Source organism: Prionailurus bengalensis, chromosome D3 (assembly GCF_016509475.1).
Source record: "Prionailurus bengalensis isolate Pbe53 chromosome D3, Fcat_Pben_1.1_paternal_pri, whole genome shotgun sequence".
NCBI classification, from domain to species: domain Eukaryota; kingdom Metazoa; phylum Chordata; class Mammalia; order Carnivora; family Felidae; genus Prionailurus; species Prionailurus bengalensis.
The window spans coordinates 76,612,386-76,635,042 of NC_057356.1; the positions used below are offsets into that span (position 1 = coordinate 76,612,386).

A 22,657-nucleotide genomic window follows, 5' to 3' on the forward strand; every position below is an offset into this window, starting at 1 on the left:
AACTAGGGAGGAAGTATGACCCACCTCTACAGTTCCCATACATTATGGTCTCCCCCAAGGATAACGCTTGGAACCATGCACCTCCGGGATGTAGGAATATTGTTAGAAATTTCAATTCTCTATTAGAAAACTTGAAAATCGAGTACTTACCCCCTGCCCCCCATAAAGGTAACAAAGTTTGATAAAGGCCTGGCTAGTGAGGTAAAGAAGCAGTGAATCCTATAGGAGTCTCAGGCTCTGTGAAGAGCATGTTAGAATTGGGGCTGTGTACAAAGAATGAAGAGATCTGTCTTAAGTGCTCCTCGGTAAAGATGATTTTTTCCCCCCTCAATTGGGTTTTTGTGGTATCTAAGTACTGTTGATTTAATGGCCCATGATTCCTGGACAAGAAGTCTTCTGAGAGGTATTAACTCCATGGGGCTAAGCCTTGAGACCCATTATACCCAGAGCACATTGTTTTAAGCCAGTGTAATGTCATTGGGAGGCAAAGAGTTTAGGTGAGGTTGGATATGTCCATTTTCTTCCTGCTAGATCAGAAAATGATCTAGCAGGGCATACGGCAGATATTTTAGTAAAGTAGCTGGGAACAGGCATAACGATTCTCTAGGATCACGTGAGTTCCTTCTTGAAAAATTCTAAAAGCACCCAGTTAATACCCAAGTAGGCATTCCGAGGTTTCTTTTCAAAGGAAAATGGCTTGTTCTTTTTTTTTTTTTTTTTTTTTTTTAACTCCCAACTGCACTTACCATCTAAATTTAAGGAAACGCTTCCTGGAAAAAAAGTCGAGTGATGAATTTCTTTCATTTATTTAAAGTAGTCTCTGGCGTAAATCTGAAGGACTAAAATGAACTGCTTGCTGTAGAAGAAACAGTAGCTTGGAAGTGAGGAAGAAATCTTACGGTGGCTAATAAGACATCTTAATAGTTTACATATGCAGAGGATAACCTTAAACTTGAGTTTGATATTTCACGTTGCAGCTCACAAATGAGCTGCCTTTTATTCAAAGAACCAAGCTGTCTGTTTTCGAGTGGGTGGGTGTGTACCCAGAGTTGGCGCTGTGTTGGTTTTGTGCCCTGTAAGGTTGACACAGGCAGTGGCGACTCGCGGCCACACCGGGGCAGCCTCTCCCCTGCAGGCGGCCAGGCCTGGCGGATCGGCTCCAGGGAACTGACACCGTAGTCAAGTCCGGCTTGCTGGGGTGGCCAAGATTATTTAAAGGGGTCTAGAAACATCCATATTTCCTCCTTTAACATTTACTGCGAGCTCAGGGCTCTGGGTAAAAAGCCCGTGGGGAAGAAGAATGAACTGAGTGGAGTTTCCCCCACCCCCCTGGGGAAAATGCCTTCCGCCTCCCCACCCCCCGCCGCCCCCCAAATGTCCAGGTCGCCCCTTCCCCAAAGCAGAGGGCAAGCGAGAGAGGAGGGTGGGTCAGCTCGGAAGGCCAAACCCACGCCCCAGGCTGACCAGCTCTGCGGCCGGGTGAGCCCGGGAGAGCCACGCTGGAGGCCTGGGGGGTGGGGTGGGCGTGGGGGCAGAGCCCCGCCACCCCGCAGCCCGCGGCCCGCCCCCAAGTCCGGCCTGTGATTGGCTTGGGGGGCGCGTGTGCCCGCCCCGGCGAGGCGGGGAGGGTCCCCTCTGGGCGCCGGGTGGGAGGAGGCGGAGGACTGGGCGGAGAGAGCGGGGGCCGCAGGGAGTGAGCGAGGGGGCGGGCGAGCCGGGTTCCGGAGATCGGAGAGCAGGCTCCGAGAGGGGCGGAGTGCTGCGGGCGGGCGAGCCGGGAGGGAAAGCCCGGCGGGCTCCGCGCCGCCGCCCGCTGCACGGCGCGCTCTCCGGACCGCCAACCCGTACGGCCCCGCAGCCTTCCGGGAAGAAGCGGCGCAGGCGGCGGCCGCAGCGCGCGCTCGGGCTCCCCTCACCTGCCGGCGTCCGGCGGCTCCCCCGGCGGGACGCGCGCAGGCCGGGCGCGGAGGAGGAGAGAAGACCGGCCGCCCGCGCCGCAGCCCAGCCGCCCGGGAGCGCCTCCGAGCCCTCGCGGGGCGCCGGCTCCATGGCGACCGGGCTCGGGGAGGAGATCTACGGACTTTCGGAAGATGAGGTGAGCGGTGTCCCTTCCCTCCTGGGACTCCCCGGGGAGTTCCTGTCCCGCGCCGGCAGGGGGTGGGGATCGGGCCGACCCCCGGGTGCGCGTCTCCAGCGCCTGCGGCGGAACCTCAAAGGCGGGTGTGCCCTGCGGTTGGGGCCCGGCTTGGGGGGGCGGTGGTCTTCCGGCCCTTCCGCCTGGCGCTTGCGCCCCCAAACCCTAGCGGTGCGCATTGTTTGTAAATAAAGCGGCGCGACGCCCTTCGAGCCGGGGTTCGCCCGGCTGCTCCCTGCTTTGGGAGTGGGAGGAAGGCGCGTGCGCCTCTCTGGCCGCCCGTTCCCCCTCCTCTCCCAGCAGCGTCTCCCGGGCTGTTGGGCAACTTTCCGCCTCTCGCCCCTCCAGCCCGGGAGTCCATGATGTATGTCACGTCTGGGTCTCGGCTGGGGGCCCGCGCCGCGCGGGGGAGCCCGGGGCCGCGGAGGAGTCTGAATTGTCTCCCCTTTGGAACTTTCCAGCGATCGAGTCAGCAAGTGCTCTTGATGAATGTGTGCTTATCACGGTGGGAGTAGGCGACAAGCTCGAGCTGGGTGTGTCTGTCCCTTCGGCTTGCAGAGTCGAAACCAGGAGAGTGGATCTCGGGGTCTTTTCGGTGGGGGAGGACGGCTGGCGTGGTGGCAGGTGCTACTGGAAACTTGGGGGAAGCTTGCAGCCCTGCCATTTTTTTTTTTTTTCCTTTTTCTTTCTCCCAAGGATTTAAAGCCCGGCACCTCCGGGGTAGAGACAAAAGCTCAATTGAGCTCTTTTATTAATAAAGCAAATCAGATAAGCCACGCCTCCAAGGCTGCCGGTTCGACTGGAAAGAGCTTTGTTTTTACCCTCACTCCTCGCAGTTTCCCACTCCTCCTTTTCGAAGCGATCCTGGTAAATCGCTGCTGAGCCCTCTCTCGACCAGCCACGCTCGGCTCTTATTGGTGTGTTGCGCGGCCAAAAAGGGGGGGTGGGAGGCCTGTCGCTGGCGCGGCGTGACCGGCAGGCTGGATGGAGCAGGTAGGAGGGGTTTGCCATCTGGCGGGGTGCGCGCTCAGGTCTGGCTCCCCTTTCGAGAGGTGAATTTACAACCCATGAAGCATTACTCAGCAGGGAGGTATTTCCTATCCTGGTTGTTCATTTCATGAAAAGTTGATGCCTGGAAACCGGAGGATTTCTGGCTTTCCCTTTCTTCCTCTCCTTTCTTTTCTGAGGTCCCCTCTTTCTCCGGGGTTGGGGGTGGGGTTCACGGAAGGCTATTATCTAGACCTGCCCACGTTATGGCTTCTCTCTCACCAGCTTTCTGGTATGGGGTGTGTGTGTGTGCGCGCGCGTGCTTTGTAAGTGTGTAATAGAATAGTTATCTTGGGGTGGGGAGGGTGTTTGGGGGTATGGCTTTTTTTTTTTTCTTCCTTAACAGCTAGGTAAAGCTTGCTGTGGTGTGTATTTTATCAGAGAATGATCGCAATGCAAATAATGCGTGATTTACGTTTTCGATTATTTTGCCAGGCTGTGCTCGGGTAAAATAATTTCCTTTTTTGGAGCAGTCACCTGGGGATGGGTGAAAGGACCATTGTTTTCTTTTACCCAGGGGGTGCTGCTCTCCCCGGCAGGCTCCTCTGCCGGAGCTTCCCCTTTCACTCTCCACTTCTCCATTTAATGAGCAGCAGTAGATGGCAGGCAGCGAGCTTTTAGGAAGGTGCTGAGATACAGACATTCCTAAACAAAGGGCTTTTGAGGTATTGTGGGGGAAGACCGCTGCATTTCATCTTTGGTCTCTCTCGCTTTTTTTACAGGATTTTCAAAGCTCCCTGAAAAAAATATATTACTGTTAAGAGTGTTTTGGGAAATTTAACGGGATCAAGGAGTGCTATGTACATCCCTGTTTAATCTTTCTTTACGTGTACATCCAGCGTCCCCTTCTACCTCGAGTGCATCTTGCCGCTTGAGTTAACACAGATCTTCTTAACTGGCGTCCAGTGTGAGAGTGGAGGATGAAATACAAACAGCATTGGGGTTTGTGTGTATGTGTATGACTGGGTTCATTCCTGCATGTTGCTAGAGGGATGTTTGGGGCTGTATGGGGAGCAGCACGAGGTGACGAAGACATTTTACTGAGTGATGGCTGTGTCGCTAGAACTATTTAGATTCCACGCCCCCCACCCCCCCACCCCCTGCACGTTGTATTACAAAAGGCAACTCACATCTGTTGTGTTTTTTCAGCTTCCCCCGCCAGTGAGAAAATAAGGCAGGGCTGTTTTGATGACTTCCCATTTCTATGGTATTTGCTTTTTATGGGAGATTTTGCACTGTCAGGTTACCCTTTGGAAAATCAGGGGATGCCTTCGTAGAATATTAACAAATTGTGGAATTTGCACAGTTTGTTTGGTCTCTCTGAGTTAGCCTGTGTAAGGAAACAAATGACAGATCTTCACAGGCTCCGAAAGCAGACTGGCTGAGGCTGTTTTTTCCAGGCGTGTTAAATATGGGTGTACCTCAGTTCGGGCACTCGATGTGCTGCAGGACATCATCACACAGGAGGAGGTTTTGATTGCCACACAGTTATCTTATGCACCTCTTAGCAAAATAGGTGTCCCTACCTGGCACATTTCTTAGAAGTAAGTTTGTTTTTTTCGTTGGAAGTTGATGGGAGAGCACTGTGTGTTTGGAGGGCACTCAGGTTTTGTATCCCCTCTCAGAAAGCTTCTTTAGCTGTAAGTGCTGCTGCTGATGCAGTGGATGCCAAGACGGAGGACCTTGCTCCTGGGTCTCTCCAGCTTGTAGAATGAAAGGGATTAAATGTGGACTTTGCTTGTGTGAATGCACGCACTGTTTATTTTTTGTGTCTTTCCGGCTGAGGTTCCTCAGTGAGTTATTATTCCTATTTACTGGTGTAAATCGGGTCACCTTCAGGAAACCAAATTTGAAATTGCCGTCAGGTGAAGGACTTTGGGTGTTAGATGAGCGGATTGGCCAAATTTTGTGATTCAGATTGGGTTTGGAATCCGAATGGTTGGACCAGTTGCGTCTGGCACGCTTCCTTGGCAGTTTTTTGTTTTGCTTTGTGTATTTATTTATTTAATGGCAATCCCGTAGCACATTTTGGCAGTTTACTTGGGAGTGTTACTGTTGATCTTCTGAAATCTTTTATTACAACATCCTTTCTAAGAGTTTGGAAATCCTTTATGGAAGAGATTTTTGCTGGGCGAAATACTACAGTCTCAATGACAGCTTTCTTATTAGATGTGGCATTTTTGGGGTGGTTATGGGGAGGTAAATGGCTTGGAAATGAGGGCCAGGCTGACGTGGGATAGTCCTTTGACACCTTCCGTCTGTAATTTATGTAAACCAGCATAATTGGCGACGGTTTCGTATGCTTTCTCTATACCTAGCACCATGTTAGGCCTTGATGTACTTGTCTCATTCAATCCTCATGAACCCACTGTGAGGCGTGCTAAGATTTACAGGTGAGGAATGGAAGCTCAGAGATGTTAAGTGACCTGTATAAGGCCACACAGCGAGGAAGTTACGGAATTGGGCCCTGAACCCCGTTCTGTTGATCACACAGCCCTAGCTTTGAACATGCTTCCTCCCTTCCAAGTTATCTTGAAAGGTCTTCATAGCTGGGTTGTTGAGGTTAATTTGCAACGGTGATAAACATCAGGAGTTGTAAACTGAATGACCTCTAGGTCTGCATTGACCGGGAGGCTTTCTTAGCATGGTCTCCATTGTGTTTTAAAACTTGAGAGTTTTTACAGAAAATGGTAAAAATCTCACCTCACTGGGGCTCCATTCTCACCTGGCAACAATTAGTGGGTCCTAGGCGTCACCCTGGAGATGTCCCCTACACCCTATTCTAGGTTTCTCTTTATTCGCTTGCATATAATTACCTCCTTCATAACAAGCACTGAAGGTTGGCGCAGGTCTGTTTTCTTTAAGAGGCTGCCAACTTGAAGATGCACCATTATTTTACGTACCACTAAGAAAGAATGAAAAAAAAATTGCTGTCACACCGTGTTATACCATTAATTTCATGAAGCATCCTTATTTCAGGGTGTTTTAGAATTCGTGACTCCGATTAGAAACCTGCGATAACCCTGGGCCGTCAGTTTCAAATAATACACCAGTCATTCAACACTTTCAAGTCAGTTGCTAGTCAGATTTTTGCCTTTCTGTTACTGCAAAAAGGGGTAGCACGTGGGAAATGGTCTTGACTGGACATTGGCAGAGAAGAAGCAGGGAGCCCACAAGAGAGGCCACCTGAATAGCCATCTGTAAGTAATTCAGAGGAGTCGTTAATTTTTTAAAAAGTGGTCCGTGTGTGTTTTCAAGAGATCACTTGGAAAACCCTGCATGCTGTCTCTGCGGCTGTGCAAAAGCGATCACAAGATTGCTTTTGGAAATTAGTTTAGATGCTGTTTGGATCTAAGGGTGGATGCTGAAAAGCAGTTTTGTAGAGGGAGATAAGACTTGCCCATTTGTTCCAAGTCCAAATGCCTGAATCAGGCCTAGCAGTGCTGGCTGGTATGCTCTGTGCCCAGGACACGGGCTTACCCCAGTGATAGCCTGCATCATGATTGGTAACATTTAAGAAAAACTCTAAAAGGACCTAGGTTTTATTGTGATATTTAAAAGCAGTTATTTTTCATATATATATATTTTTTATGTTTATTTATTTTTGAGGGAGTGAGACAGAGTATGAGCAGGGGAGGGACAGAGAGAGAGAGGGAGACACAGAATCCCAAGCAGGCTCCAGGCTCCAAGCTGTCAGCACAGAGTCTGATGTGGGGCTCGAACTCACGAACTGTGAGATCATGACCTGAGCCAAAGTCTGATCGTAACCAGCTGAGCCACCCAGGCATTCCTAAAAGCAGTTTTATAAATGGGCAAATATAACACATTGTCTTAAATTCTATTCTGGTTAGATTTTTTATTTTTTTTCAGGAGTTCAATGGAATTTGTAGAAATCGATATTTTAATTTATATCCTCTTCAGTTTTATTTAGTCAGAATGTTCTGAATTCTCCTGTTACTGAAAAGCAGTTTCCTTAAGGAATAAAAATCATTTTGCCCAAAGGGGTAAGGACAGCATTAAAACAGGAATTGCCAGACAATCCTGGATTCTTCACCATGGCAGAATTTGTTAAAAAAAAAAATTTTTTTTTTAATGTTTATTTTTGAGACAGAGAGAGCATGAACGGGGGAGGGTCAGAGAGAGGGAGACATAGAATCTGAAGCAGGCTCCAGGCTCCGAGCTGTCAGCACAGAGCCTGACGCAGTGCTTGAACTCATGGACTGTGAGATCATGACCTGAGCCGAAGTCGGATGCTTAACTGACTTAGCCACCCGGGTGCCCCTACCTACCATGGCAGAATTTAAAGGGAAGAGGTTGAATGGCAGCCGGGCATCTTCGCAGTGCGGTGAGGACCCACATCACCAGGAAACTTCCTTGCAGGGTGGTTCTGTGATTTTGGGAGCATCAGTATGCTTGACGTGTAGTCAGGAGGAATCTCCAGGGAGAAATCCCGGGCATTAGAGAATGATGTCACATGCCATTGAGGGGAGAAACCTTATGCTCACTGCCTGTTTAATAGCCTTCCCGCATGGTGCAGTTCTTTTTGTTTAAATTTTTTTTTAAACGTTTATTTATTTTTGAGACAGAGAGAGACAGAGCATGAACAGGGGAGGGGCAGAGAGAGAGGGAGACACAGAATCTGAAACAGGCTCCAGCCTCTGAGCTGTCAGCACAGAGCCCGACGCGGGGCTCGAACTCACGGCCCGTGAGATCATGACCTGAGCCGAAGTCGGACGCTTAACCGACCAAGCCACCCAGGCGCCCCCTGCATGGTGCAGTTCTTAAACAACATAGCAGCATGGTAGTAGAGAAACCAATCAGTTTCGAGACATCGAGATCGTCTTACAATTCTTATTTTGAGTTAGAGGATCTGTTTTAACAGACTTTATTGGTGCCTCTGAATTCGGGGTCCTGGATGAATAGGAGGGTTTTCAAGTGTTCTTGATGCGGTGGGTCTTTGACGTGTTTTTGCCTTAGTGATCTATTTAATCGATAATAAAGCCAACTACATGATCTTTTGACAATCCGTATTAAAGAGGATCAACATGATATATGCATACTGTAACGATGAAAATAAGTATGCGGATGTTAGGCTTGGTGCAGGCTGGGAGAAAGGTGACCAAATGTTACTTTCTGTTTTTGTATTGTTTCTCTTCCAGGTCACCGTATAAACAAATAGATCTCACTTTCTGACTATAGGTGGCAATGTTTGTACTGTTTAATGATGTTATCCTTGGTTGGGAGTTGCTTGTTGGGGGAATGTAGAAACGGGAGCTGAATTTAGAGATGAAGATCAGATTTAAGAAACCAGTATCTTCCTACAAACTGAAAAAAGAAAAAATTAGTTGGGTAACAATACCTAAAGTGATGTGTGTCAATGTGATCAGTTTCAAGCATCATCCTTTCTCTAAGGTTCGCCCTTCTCCAGAGCCTATTAAATTTAGAAGAGGGAAGGCACTTGGTTGTGCTGGTTGTTGGGGGGGGTACCCACAAACACATACGGAAATGGTCCTTCTGAGAAACACTGCCGTGTCCTTTCTTGGGTGCCTAGGGACTTCTAAATAATGCTGGTTCTATACGGACTGTTCCAGAATGGCCATCATGGGCTTTGAGAAGGAACTAATAATTCTCGCCACTCCTGGGTGCTTGATTGCTGGAGATCTTCTTGATTCCTGAGGTAAGACTGTAGCTCAGGTTCTAGCAGAGAGAAAATCGGTGGTATAAAGATCCGGGACACTTCTTTTATGAATATATAGGACCTCGTTATAGCTGTAATGTTTTGTTCTGATCCTGAGTGGCCTGAATGCTGGCTGTTACTGTAATACCTTTAGGTGAGGAAAGCCACATTACATAAGTGTATCTGGGGTAACTAGCTTAGACGTGACACTCAGGTCGACTTTTTGTCCCTGACTCCAAGGTCCTGTATTGATTCAGAACTTGCCGAGTTTGATGGTGAGACTATCCGATTCCCTCGCTGTCACCACATTCAGGGTTGGGTGACTTCTTGGCAGTCACTGAGATCCACTGAGAGATCTTGTATTTTTATGCCGCCTCTTCAAGAAAAAGGGGCCATTGAAAAGTGACTTTGTTCTTAGTGTAAAATGCTGCGATGTGAAAGCCACCCTGTAAAGGAGGCACTTAGAGTGGCTTGTGGGGATAGTGGTCCATGACGGGGATGCACTGGCCATCACAGGTCAGGATGGTGTCCCATCACCTGTGATGTCAGCTGTGGCGGACCATGGCTTCCCAGGTGCACTGGAGTGACTCAGGTACGTGTCCACCCCCCTCCTGTCCACCGGGGGGAGGCTGTGTGCTTTTTCTTCCTCTGCGCGGGACTGGCTGCCTCCAGACTGCGGGGGGACCTTGTGGTGGAGTGACAAGGGCTCACTTGTGTTTGTGAGCCTCGGTCTTGGCCTTTGTTAGCACGATTTGCACATTTTACTTCCCAGTTTCAGCGGCATTCAAGGCCTGGCCTTCCCGGTCTCCTTGGATGAAGCTCCGGGTCCTGTTTTGTAGCGTGTCTTTGAGGGCACTTTGCGAAGCTGGCCTTGCACTGCGGGTGAGGCGTTGAGGTGGCCTTCGTGGCTGGGAAGATGCACGTTCCTACCTGGCGGGCCTCCGTGGAACATCTGTTAGGAATTGACGTCTTAAAATGCAAACTTAGTTTTGTTCCATGATCCGTAAGATTTCAAGTGTTAATGTACATTTTGGCACCTGTTCGAAGTCACCAGGGCTCTAGTGAAGACAGGCTTGGGTCAGAGGTGACGTAGAAGGTGAAGATCTTCTCTATTAGTTTTTCCTGCTTAAATGAAGATGTTTTCTGAATGGGCTAGTTTTACTCAACGTGCGTAAGTCTTGTTTTAAACGCTGGAAGTTATTTCGGTCTGGTGGTCCTCCCTCCACCCCTTCCAGAAAACAAAAGCAAGCCTAAGCTATTTAGAGAATTTGCTTAGTAAGCGCTCAGTGTGTACCTCGCGGAATTTGGAGGGCCACCTACTTAGTCTCCAGTCTCCCGACTACCTTTAGAACCGGTGTATGTTGGCTTCCTTTTCTGAGGCTCCATTTGTCTCTCTCTCTCTCAATAAGTGATTCATCTCCAGGTGCCATCACTGCGCCAACTTGATCTTCGGCGGTTTGGGTTGGAAAGGGGAAGGAGTGTGAGGTTTCAAGAAAAAGCAAAACTGGGACTCCATTTGCTTCCTTTTATCATTCTCCAGTTCCTTTTGTGCTTCGTGAATTGTGTGTGATAATTGGATGCAAACGCATCTACAGTCGGGTTGTTTTTACACGTCTGTACTTCCTCCCCATTTGTTAGTTACTCCAGAGGATAAACGGATGTGGCTCTTGAATGAGGCACTCTCTGAAGGGAGCTGAACCCTGGGTTGATTCTGTGTTGTAAAGTGTGTTTATCCCCATAATCGAGAAATTGGTATGTGCCATGCTGTCTCCCTTTGGAAATGATGTCTTAATTCCGCCGGCTGTTCATAGTGGAAGAGAACACTGAACTCAGAGTAAGAGCTTTTCCTTTCCTTTGAGAAGTGAGGTAGAGAAGAGTGTGCACCACCCATGGGGGTGGCTGGTGGGTTGGGGAGATATTGGAGAGGATTTAATAATGTGGAGATGTCACTCATATAGTTGGAAAAAGTGGGTTACAAAACGGGGGGTGCCATACAGTCCTATTGTGGTTAAAAGTATTTATGCATAGAGGGGCATCTGGTGGCTCAGCCAGTTAAGCATCTGACTCTGAATCTCAGCTCAGGTCTTGATCTCAGGGTTGTGGATCTAAGCCCTGCATTGGGCTTTGTGCTGGATGTGAAGACTACTGTGAAAAAAACAAACTATGTATATATATATATAAATATATATATATATAAATATATATATACACATACATGTATATGTATACACACATGTATATATATACACATGTGTATATATACATATACATGTATATGTATATACACATATATACACATGTGTATATATACATATACATGTATATGTACATATATGTATATGTATATATACACATGTGTATATATATACACACACGTGCATGTGTGTATGTGTTTATGCATAGAAAAAATGTAACTGGGTACATATCAGGATAATAACAGTTATTTTTGAGTAAAGGGATTATGGGTAATTTTCATCATCTTTTTGTATTTTACTCATATTTTTCTATATTTCTACGGTGAACCTTTTCTTAATATAAAAGCAAATTCAAGAGGCTTTGGGTAAAAAATGTGAGCACTTGTTCAGAACAGATACTGATAGGGTGATGAACATATGTTCATCAAGGGCCCTGCTGCGTGCTTTGTATTTAAGGCTATCAAGGTCGGTGCGTTGCCACTCTTGCCTTTTAGGAGCTCCCTACCAACGTGGGAAGTTGCGGGATAGGTGAAAACAGGAGTGGACTTTTTTCCAAAACAAAGGCGTGGGGTGGGGAGTGAGTAAATTAGACTTACTTTCACTTGCAGTACAGAGGTTTCATTTTGTCCGTCATGGACACTTAAAATTTGGATTTTCATCTTTCTGTGCATCACAGCTGCATAAAAGTAATTTAGATCATTAGTTGTGTTTTACGTTCTCTGAAATTTTTGTGTGCACAATGAAATTGGGGCCTGTGTGTGTGCCATAAAAACCAAACTGAAATCTATTTCTCCTTTTGCGTCTTTGGGTTTTGACTCAGTCTTGTTGCAGTACTGAATAGTTTTAGATCTCGAAAAGGTACTTGGACACGGCTGTGATCATCTGTGTGACTATCTAAGTATCCGGAAGCAGCTCTTTTTTTTTTTTTTTTTTTAATTTTTTTTTTTTAACGTTTATTTATTTTTGAGACAGAGAGAGGCAGAGCATGAACGGGGGAGGGTCAGAGAGAGGGAGACACAGAATCTGAAACAGGCTCCAGGCTCCGAGCTGTCAGCACAGAGCCCGACGCGGGGCTCGAACTCACGGACGGCGAGATCATGACCTGAGCCGAAGTCGGCCGCTGAACCGACTGAGCCACCCAGGCGCCCCTGGAAGCAGCCCTTTATTTTGCCTTTGAGCTGACTTGTAACGTACATCCAGGATCGGTACGTCTGAGTACATTTCATGGTGGTCCCTTCCCGAACAAAAGGGTGCAGTTGACAAATACCATGTTATGTCTGATCTGACACTTGTCTTTGTGTGTCCCTCTCCCTGCTGCCGCTTTTAATATTTCTGACCTGAGGATGCATCTTGCAGTTGACGTGCGTGTATAATGTGGTGGTGGGTTCCCTGCACTCACACCACCCCCCCTCCTCCCCCCAAAGTTACAGTTTGTGGGTATCTCAGAATTGTAGTGCTTGAGTTGGCCAATCTCAATTTGTGTATCGTGGTGGCCTGTGCGTTATGGTAGATTATTGATAGTTGTCATGGAGACCAGCGTTATCTTTCTTATTCAGTTATGCTGTGTCTGTTAAGCAGCCACCTGGACAGTAAGGAGGAGTGCCAGCTCGGTGACGTCATCAAGGAATCAGGTTCCATTCTTTACTCCATGGTCTAAGGCCTGACCCTTTTCAGAGACCTTCTTGGTCTGAGAGTGGCAACCAGAGCTATGTTCTTTTTTCCTACTTGCAGAGGAAAGAGAATGGCTTCCTGGGTCTTTCTGTTAAGATTAAAGACATTTCATTCCCAGAAATACCTAGGCAATGTCTTGTGTCCCATTGGCCACAGAGGCTTTGATCTGCTCATGTTTTAACCAGCTGCTGGCAAGGAGCGGATGGGATTACCTTTATTGCTCTAAGGGTCTACCCCTTGAGCTGAGGTGAAGCCCATGAAGGCCCCACAGTCCACCCACTGGATAATTCATCCACCTTCAGATATATTCACCTTCAGAAATACCCATGGCTTCCTGAAATCACATGCTCCCATTCCCTAGAGAGGCAACCCATATTTTCATCTGAGTATTGCAAGGGTCTCTGGTGATACACTGTCCCTTCTCTTACCCCTGAAAGGAGTTGTTTTTAATGGTCCAGTGATGGTATGGTTAAATAGGTTGGGTCCCCCAAAACATCGGCCTCCAATGGTGAAGAAAGTAGGGTGCTACCATAAACCTCCCATTTGGAGAGGGTGAAAATAAGAAAACTCCCAGTGTGCTGGTCGCCGGATCAGGAATAGCAAGGCATCCTTGGCTTGGTCCGCTAGCCTGGCAGCCTATGGCTTTGCCCATTGTGGATTATGCCCATCGTGAGACTCTCCCAGGGTCCCTGTCCTCTACAGCTGCACCTGGACGCGGCCGGTCCTGGCAAACTGCCTCTTCTTGGGTCCTGCTTGGGTGTGAGTTTGGGGCTTCAGGGTTGGGTGTCTAGGGATCGAACAGCCGCAGGCTAGTGTTGGCTGATCTGGGTATTTGGCAATATTGCTCCTGTGAAAACTTAGTACTGAGTTTGTTTGCATCCGGTCAATACCTTGACCTGGTAACAGCAGCCCGTGACCTTTTCTAGATGAAGTCTCTGGTTCTGGGAGTTTCTGTGTCCTAGCGAATGGTCTCCGTGCCCTGTTCATCCCCTTCGCTTCTGCCTCAGAGCAGTTTGAAGTTAGCCTCACATGAAGAGGGACACCGTTTGGATCCAACGGACGGCTGGGCGCTTGAACCCACCCTGCCTTTGCTCTGCCTAGTCAGAATGCCCAACTTCCCCAGGCTGGGATGGTGGGGCTCACAGGACCCTCCGCCTGCCCCCGACTCCACCATTTCAATCTTATTTATAGCACTTCTTTTTATTTTTTTATTTTTTATTAAAAAAAATTTTTTTTTTCCAACGTTTATTTATTTTGGGGACAGAGAGAGACAGAGCATAAACGGGGGAGGGGCAGGGAGAGAGGGAGACACAGAATCGGAAACAGGCTCCAGGCTCTGAGCCATCAGCCCAGAGCCCGACGCGGGGCTCGAACTCACGGACCGCGAGATCGTGACCTGGCTGAAGTCGGATGCTTAACCGACCGCGCCACCCAGGCGCCCCATAGCACTTCTTTTTATACACAATCTGTTACGGTTAGGGCTCTTGATTGCAAGCAACAGTGACCAATTCTGATTAATTTAAGCAGAAAGGGATTTATCGAAGGCATTTTGGATGGCACAGGAGTACCTGTCAAGCTGGAGAGCCGGGCATAGGCTGCGGCAGGGGCCAAGGGAGGCTGGGCACCCCAAATCACAGTGAAGGACCCGGGGCCCCCCGACACTGAATGCCACCTCTGACACCGTTCCATACCCGTCTCTGGGTGCCGCGTGGGGGCATCCCCCTTGCCGTGGCTGCGTCCCTCTCCTCTTGCTTACCTGTGTCGGGGGTCCTCACCACCACTCTCGGGCTCAGTGATTCCTTCACAGGGACCCAGAAATTGTCGTACTCACAGTTACGGTTTATTATAGTAAAAGGGCACAGAGCAAAGTCAAAAAGGAAGAGATGTGTAGAGTGAGGTTTGGGGGAGACCAGGTCGCCGGCTTCCACGCGTCCTCTCCCAGTGGTGGCCCGCAGCGTGCGCAGAATTCCTCCAGCAGCAGCTGTGACAGCGTGCGTCACAGCGTGTATGGGACGTTGTCCACCAGGGAATCTCACGAGGGACTCCGAGCCCCGGGTTTTGTCGGGGGCTGGCCGTGGGATGCCCTCCGCCTAGCACGCGCACTTCCAGACTCCCGGAATTGGACGTGAAGCACGTGGCCGGCACAGTCTGGGCACAGTGAGGCACACGTCTTGTTCGGGGAGAGTTGCACCCTCTGCGGAAGGAACTGTTTACCGTTCAAGTTTCCAGACACCGGCGGGGGCCCAGCCTCGAAAGCGGGCCTTTCTAAGGAGACCGGTCTGGGCCTGCTGCACCAATTCCCACCTGCTCGCTGCCTCTTGGCATCCCCGATGGCCAGTCTCAGGCCCGTGCCGGCGACCCTTGCTGCCGCGGGAGGGGGATGCAGGGTTTGTTCCTCCTTTTTTAAACTTTTGGTTTCTGTGGTGGGAGGTGGGCCTGGCCTCCCACCAGGATCTCACACTGAGCGCCCCCCCCACCCCCAACATGGGAATTGGTTTCTGATGCTGTCAGCTGGAGAGCCAGGCCTCAGCCACTGCAGGGGCCAAGGGAGCATCAGCATCCCCCTCCCTAAAAGAAGACCCAGCTAAGCATGGATCAGGCCCGTTATAAATGTGGATTGAGTGGTTGCGATAGTGAGGCGAGGCGGTGTGTGTTTTGAGCATTTGCCATCCCTGCATCATGGAGAGGCCGTGACATATTTTTGCAAATTTTGTGTCCTTGTTGGGGGGGGTGCTGAGTGTACCCCAGGTGCTGTAGGTTTACAGGTGCTCCCCAGGGACCTACGGTGTCCTTGGAGATATGGGAGAGGGATTCAGTTGAGATTGAGGTGCTGTCAGCTGCTTGAGGTTGGGGGACAGAACATTCCAGACGGGGGGGGGGGGGGGGCGGCGTAGCAAACATGAAGGCCCCAAGATGAAAATGAGCTGGAGGAGCTGGGGGAATGGCAGAAAACCAGAGTGGCTGGAGCCTGGGGGGGACTGGCAGGCAGCAGGGTCAGAGAGGGGGGACGGGACAGATCAGGAGGGCCTGGACAGCCACTGTGGAGGGCTGGGCTTTCCTCGGCACAGTGGGAAGCCGTTGGAGCGTTTTTCGGCAGAGGAGTAGAGGGATCTGATTTGTGGCTTGAAGTAACTGGAGGAGAAAGGGTTGTTGGAAGGACAGGAATGCATGAAGGCAGGGAGGCCAGTCGGGGAACTCCGGGACTGGTTGGGTAGGAGGTGTGGCAAGCTGGGATTCGAGCGGGGCACAGCAGAGGGAGGCGGAATGGAGGGACCGGCCATAGGTTTTGGAGGAATTGGCTGGGGCTGGACCGTTAGAGAGACTGGGGATGTTGGTGTAGCAATGGGCGGGGAAATCGGGAGAGCAGAAAGGTCTGTGCTGATGAGGCTAAAAGTAACGTGTCCATGAAGAATCCGGGTGACGCCAGCAGGCAGGTGGATATGAGCATCTAGAACCCAGCCCTGCTGTCAGGGCGGGGATGGGCTAGTTGACACTTGAGGCCGTGAACTTGGGAAAGGTGAGGATTGGGGTGGAGGAGAGGCCAGGCCCTGGGCGAGGAGGGCGGCTGGCGCCCTGGGGGACAAGTGACGGGAGGATGAGGCGGATGCCTTGGTGGCCCTGGTAGGAGCTGTGTCAGGAGGAGTGGGAACCGAGGCCCCCGGGGAGGCCACCCTTTGGAGGAATTTTGCTGCAAACGAGCGTGGAGGCCTGTGGCTGCCGCAGAGCGAGGGCTGGGTCCTGGAGGATGTTTTCTGAGGTTGGGAGACACCAGGGTGTATTTGTGTGCGGAGGGGGAGAGATTGATGCAGAAAGGGAGTCTGCCTTCGCAGTGGGTTTGGTGTGGTCACTGCTTTGGGGTTTCTGGGCCTGTTGGAAACCATCTGCGGTTGTGTTGGCATCGGTGACCCTTCGGCTGCCTCAGGCCGAGGAGGTGAGGTGGTAAGAGGTCAGTGGTTTCCTCCTCCTGCCCAGCGAAGCCAAACAATGGTGGACGTGGGGTGGGAGGGTGGGTAGTGAGTGTACATTTCCCTACGGTTGAAAAGGCACAGGAATAATGAGTCAGCACCAAACATGGCGAGGCTAGTATAGCCGTCCTAGGGCCCAGGAGCCAGCCTCGTGGCAGCCAGCACCACAGGATGCAGACCTCCTAAATGAAATCACAACCAAAAAATGTAAGTCAGCAGAGAGGCGGATTGAGAGAGGTTTTTCACCTTTTCAGTGGAATGCCGAGCTTCAGAAGTACTGTTCTGATTCGTGGTTGAGCCCCAGTTGACTTTCTGGTGTCCTCTGACCTTCTCTGCCCCATTGCCCTGATGCTTTGAAACACTTTTATTGTCTTAAATTGTATATCTTCTTAAAAGCGACTTCAGTCTTGTTGGAATGAGGTTGGTGTCAATTCACGAAAAGGTTGATAATTGCAGGAAGGGACCGGAATGCCCGCTAATGGACAGTCGTAAGGATAGGACGAGGTGGTTTGGCCCATCCGAGTTCCATAACGGCCCTGTCGCTCCAGGAAGGAGCAGCTTCTCAGCTTACCGGGCTTATTATTGTGGCGATTTTAACTCCCGGGCCACAAAGACTGTGTGTGCCCTTCTTTGCCAGGCGCTTTGGATTGTGGAGTCTGCAACATGACGTTTCAGGCCGGTGCCCTGGTACGGACGAGGATAGTTTCTGCGGTTTCTCTGCCCTTTTAAGAATCTGAGGAAAATAAAGCCCAGGGGTGTTGAAGGCTCAAAGGCGAGTCTGCGCCCTTCTGTTGAGTGTATTTGCCTCTTTGGGACTTGGAGAGGCAGGAGATCTTTTCACTTAGAGTTTCTCTCTTCCCCATTTCCCCCAATTCTAAGTTAATCCTATGGACTAGAAAAAAGGGGTAATACCTCTGTGGCATGAACAAATTAGGGTTCAGAAAGATCTCAAAAATGATTTTTTGGGGGGGCGGGGGGCACCTGATCTGCTGGGATTGGCTGATCTGCAGGTGTCTTGGATGGAGGGCACACTCGTGGGGCCTGATGTGGTGCTGGGGATGGTGAGAGGCCCTGACCGATTTGAGACAGCCGCGTAAACGACCATCACACGTGGTGGTCCATGAAGGAGCAGAAACAGCTCTCCAGGGCAGTGCTTTCGGGTCTGGGGCGTGAAGATAGATGGAAAAGATGGGGTATCCAGCCTCGAACAGTGAGCTCTGAGCTGAGTTTTAGATAAAGATAAGCGAACAGCCAAAATTCGAGCACTTTCTACATGCTCGGTGCTGACAGAAAGGTCTTAACAAAAACGAACTCTCCTCGTCTTCACCTCAGCAATTTGCGGTGGGTACGTCTTTCTCCATTTTATAGGGTCGGGAGAGAAACTGAGGCACAAAGATGTTAATTGATTTTGCCCAGAGGGTCACAGAGCTAGTAAGAGGCAGAGCCAGGACTTGAATCGAGGCAGTCTGGCTCCCAAGACCGTGGGTGGAACCAGCACCTGTGGTGTCTCAGGGCAGTTCTTCAGGGAGGAACCTTGTCCAGGAACTGGGTGCCCCATCCTTGGAGGCGCTCTGGGAAACCTGTGTGATTTGTGCTTTTCTGTTGCTTGCTGTGCAGCAAGGGGAGAGTGGATTTGAGGTGAATAACCATAGGAGGTCCTGCAGCTGGCCGGGTAGAGATGGTGATAATGACAGTGGAAGCCAGCAAGGGGGATAAATGCAGGAGGCATTTTAGGGGGCAGGCCGCATTGGATTGGTTACTGGTTGATGAGGTGAGAAAAAGGAAGGAGTCTAGAATAGTCACCCAGGTTTCTTGTTTCAGAGGGCTACATGGATGGGAGGAAGGGAGAAACCCACATTTAGTAAATACCTAGTATAAAGGTTCTAAACTGGGGGGTATCCCCCCTCCAACATTTGGCTATGCCTGGTGATATTTTTGGTTGTCACAACGTGGGAGGTGCTCCCGGCATCCAGTGGGGAGAGGCCGGGGTCACTGTTAAATATCCTACAAGGCACACAGCGTCCCTACAACGAAGAAATACCCGGCCCCAAATGCTACTATTGCCAGAGTTGAGCAATCCCACTCCGAGGCCTACCAGTTGTACATAGAGCTATATAATTTAACCCATGGACCAGTCATGAGCTGTTGTACATCCTATCTTTCACATTTTTCCAATGACAAAATGAAGGCTTAGAGGGGAACAGGACCCAAGCCGCGGAGCTAATAAGTTCCAGGGTCCGAATTTGAACCCCTGTCTTCTGGATGTAGGATTCAGACAAGCCTTCTCAGTTCTCCCTGCTGCTTTTATTCCGAACGGTGCTGCAAAGGAAGAGGCACGTCGGGCTGGGGGGTTCTTTTTCTGTAGTGCTGGCTCCAGACTGGAGGAGGCAGGAAGGAAGGTGGTTATTTATACTCCGCTCCGCATAGGATCGAATAGCTCTGCGTTTTCCGATCCTGAAGGTCTTACAGTGAAGATTTCACAGAAATATGATCATTTAGATGTTGGCTTCCCCCTGCAGATCTAAATATGGGAACACGTACTATCCTCTCCTTGAAAAAAAAAATACTGTTAATTTACGGTAAGATAAAATGCAAAAATTGTCATTCCAAGCCCTATTTATTCCCTGTGCATATGAACTATTGCTGGCTGTCTTTTACTAATTTAATTACTCAGTATCCCTGTGGGAAGGGATAAACACGAAGAGGGGGAATTTGGAGGATCATCTAGGACTGCTCTGGATTTAAAGACAAATGTAAAAAAAAATACATTGGTTTGCCAGAGGTAAGGAGCCCTTTAGAGAATCCGTTTGTTTCAGTGTGTGGTCTAGAATGACCAGACAGCTTTTGGTAGCTCAGGACACAGTTGCTAATTTTCTAATGGGGTTTCTAATTTTGTCAGCTGCTGCCCACTCTGGTTATTATCCAGCTCCCGGGCAGATTTTGGATGTATGTAGCAGCCTTCCTGGGTAGCTCATGACGTTAGAGATTTGGGACAGAGTTCTCCTAGCTGAACTCTTCATAATATTGTACTATTGATATTTTCAAGGTTATGTTTTTGAAGATACAGTCTTGGATGGTGATGTGAAAGGGGACTGCGTCACTGAAATTGGGATAGGAACTTTTATGGACATGATTTGTCTGTTTAAAACAGCTTTGTGCTGTGTCATCTTATTATTTTGAAGCCGCACGGTGCCCTGGTGCTTGGGCTGTTGGGACCATTCGGTGAGCGCGAAGTTTGTCCTTCACCCATTGGATCTGTTGTCCTGAAACAGATGAGACTCTTGAGTCCAGCCAGTGCTCTGGGGGGTTGTCACCTTCGAATCTGTTGCCAGTCTTGCTAGAAAGCAGGTGCTTAAGAGGGCCCTGAAGGGTGTCCCCATCACGGAGTTGGGCAAGCCAGTGGCAGAGTCGCAAGCTTTATGTTGGAGAGTTCATGTTTTCATTATGGTACAGACTGATAGAAAATCAGAGGGCAAATGGGCACAGGAGGGCTTCATACTTGGTTGTTGGCCGCCATCTTGGTGCAAGCAGTTGCTAGCCTGGATTATACCACTTTCAACATTGAACTTGCTTGTATAGTTTCTGCCTTTCACATCCCTTGTTGAGGTTCACGTGCATAACTCAAAAGTAGTCCTAGGAAGTTTTGACAAATAAACTGAAGGCACAATCAGTGAAAGGAACCCTTCTAAATTTAGCTCAATATCGAGGCATAACTATCAAAATAACAAATGTCCGTTCATTCTATTGTTAACATTAGTCAGTGCCTAACTGACTGGGCTTAGCTTTTTTTGGCCCAAGATGCCCCAGTGAGGAAGACCTTATTCTATATTGCTTGCCTTGGGAAGAACAATCAATTGTGTTTCCTTTTCTGGGATGGGAAGACCGCAGGCAACATGATCTAGTATTTTTTAAAAATTTTTTAATTTAAATTTATTTATTAAATTAAATAAATGTTTATTTATTTTTGAGAGAGAGACAGTGCGAGCCAGGGAGGGGCAGAAAGAGAGAGAGAGGGAGACACAGAATCTGAAACAAGCTCCAGGCTCTGAGCTGTCAGCACAGAGCCCGACACAGGGCTCGAACCCACCAACTGTGAGATCATGACCTGAGCTGAAGTGGGATGCTCAACCGACTGAGCCCCCGAAACCGACTGAGCCCCCGACACGTCCCTGATCTAGTATTTTTTTAAAGCATTTGTGAAGTAGACTTCCTTTAGAGAGAAAACATTAGTGAGGGCTCCACGTGTTGGCTTAAATTATTTTTTATTATAACGTCTCTTAAAATGTGTCCAAACATAAAAAGGAATAAACGCGTTTATAGTACGTGCATGACCATAGTGATCATGAGAACCAATATACAGATTCATTACAAATCTAATTCCCACCCTAATTCAGTTGAACTATGATTTTAATGTGATAGGTGATGCTGTTTGGCTAAAACCACTGCCATCCTCTGTGCTCAGGAAGTCTGGCTGCTAAGACAAGTTTTTTTCCTGACCTGCCACAGGCAGTGGGGTTGGGGGCGGGGTCAGCATTTATCCTGTTTTCCTTTACTTCCGTTATTCAGACTTTTATTGTACTTTGTGCTAGAGCACAAAGGCATCGTTGACTTAAAGTCGAGTTAGCTGGAGACACCATGGGAACTACTGTTGCCATCTAGACCACGCATACAAGTGCCGATGGAAGCTCCAGAGATCAGCGAGAGTACGCAGCTACATGAAGTGGCCGTGTAGATGATCTAGAATGTGCTTGTATTAAGGTATGAAGGTCATCGTTGCTGGAAGCTTTCTGTGCAAGGTGTGGTCCTTGCTCTCAAGCTGGGAGGGAATTCCTGTGATGGGTGGGGGAGCCTCTTTGGAAAGAAAGCTGCTGTATTCTGTTGGCTCTGCTGTGACGTGTCAGAATGTGGGTGACTCTCACCTGGCTCCAGTCATGTGGCTGCATTGAGCTTGTCAATTACATCAACCACATCCTAAGCATTTCTTGCTGTTTGATCTTGCACAGATCTTGTCTTTTAAAGATAGTTCGGTACTGAAAAATTCCCTGATAAGATAACACCATTCAGTCCCCTCTAGCCATTCCTTAGCAACTCTTTGTCCACTCTCACCATCAGATGACCTTGCTGATTTTCCAAGTTGTAAATGCTTTTGTTATATTTTTTCTTCTCTCTCTCTCTCTCTCTCTTTATATTTTTTTCAAGGCAACCAGAAATCCATAACTGGTACCTCAGCTATACATGGAGTTGTGCAAGTTTCCAGAATAGCTTTGGTATTCTTGAATGAAAATAATTCCTTTCTCCCTTGGCTTTTAACTGGAGATGACAATAAAATAAGGAACAATTTACTTTCTTAACAGAACGAGTGTTGCCATTCAAGGTGGTTTCTTGAGAGGCCTTTGCCTTGACTCTTCACAGGGTAACTGTAGGTCAGTGAATTTTTTGGTAATCCTTACTCTGTCGACACTGCCTTCTCAGCCAGGTTACTGTCCACATCAGCCTCATTACCTTACAGTAACACCTCATCAAAATGGCCTTAACTGCATCCAACACTCCTCTTACTCACTGTGGTTGGCTTTGAGGCCGTTTCTAGAAATATAATTTATCCCCTGGGAAAGCATGCTTGCCCACCACTCAGGGTGTTGGGTGTAACGGGATATGGGCTCTCATGGCAACTCCTCCAGTAGAGAAGGTCTGAGAAGGTGTTGAATGATGACTTTCTGTTGAAGTAAGTGTTTAGAGTCCCAGGGTGGCTGGGATGACATGCCAAAAGTTCTTGGTGCTGTATTCGGAAAGAACCAGGCACATTCTCTAAGATGCAGATCTTGTAGAGTTAGTATCAGGAAAGAAACTTAGCATAAATCTTTAACAAAAGTGGAGGCAGAAATTACTGAATTTTTGTACGATAGAAATATGTACAAATCCACCCCGCCCCCCCGCCCCGCCTCGTTACTTCAGTTGTTTGTTTCCTGTT

General features: G+C 48.8%; 1 protein-coding gene across 3 annotated transcripts in view; it reads left to right on the plus strand.

Moving 5' to 3' along the window:
* Positions 1-1,678: 1,678 nt before the first annotated feature.
* Positions 1,679-22,657, plus strand: part of NEDD4L (NEDD4 like E3 ubiquitin protein ligase) — a 345,318-nt gene continuing 324,339 nt past the window's right edge. The window contains exon 1 of one of the 3 annotated variants that reach the window (XM_043558980.1): positions 1,679-2,095. In XM_043558980.1, coding sequence (XP_043414915.1) covers positions 2,048-2,095 — 48 coding nt within the window. In that variant the 5' untranslated portion in view covers positions 1,679-2,047. The remainder of the gene's footprint in view (positions 2,096-22,657) is intronic. The other 2 variants (XM_043558977.1, XM_043558978.1) reach the window with 2 other exon arrangements.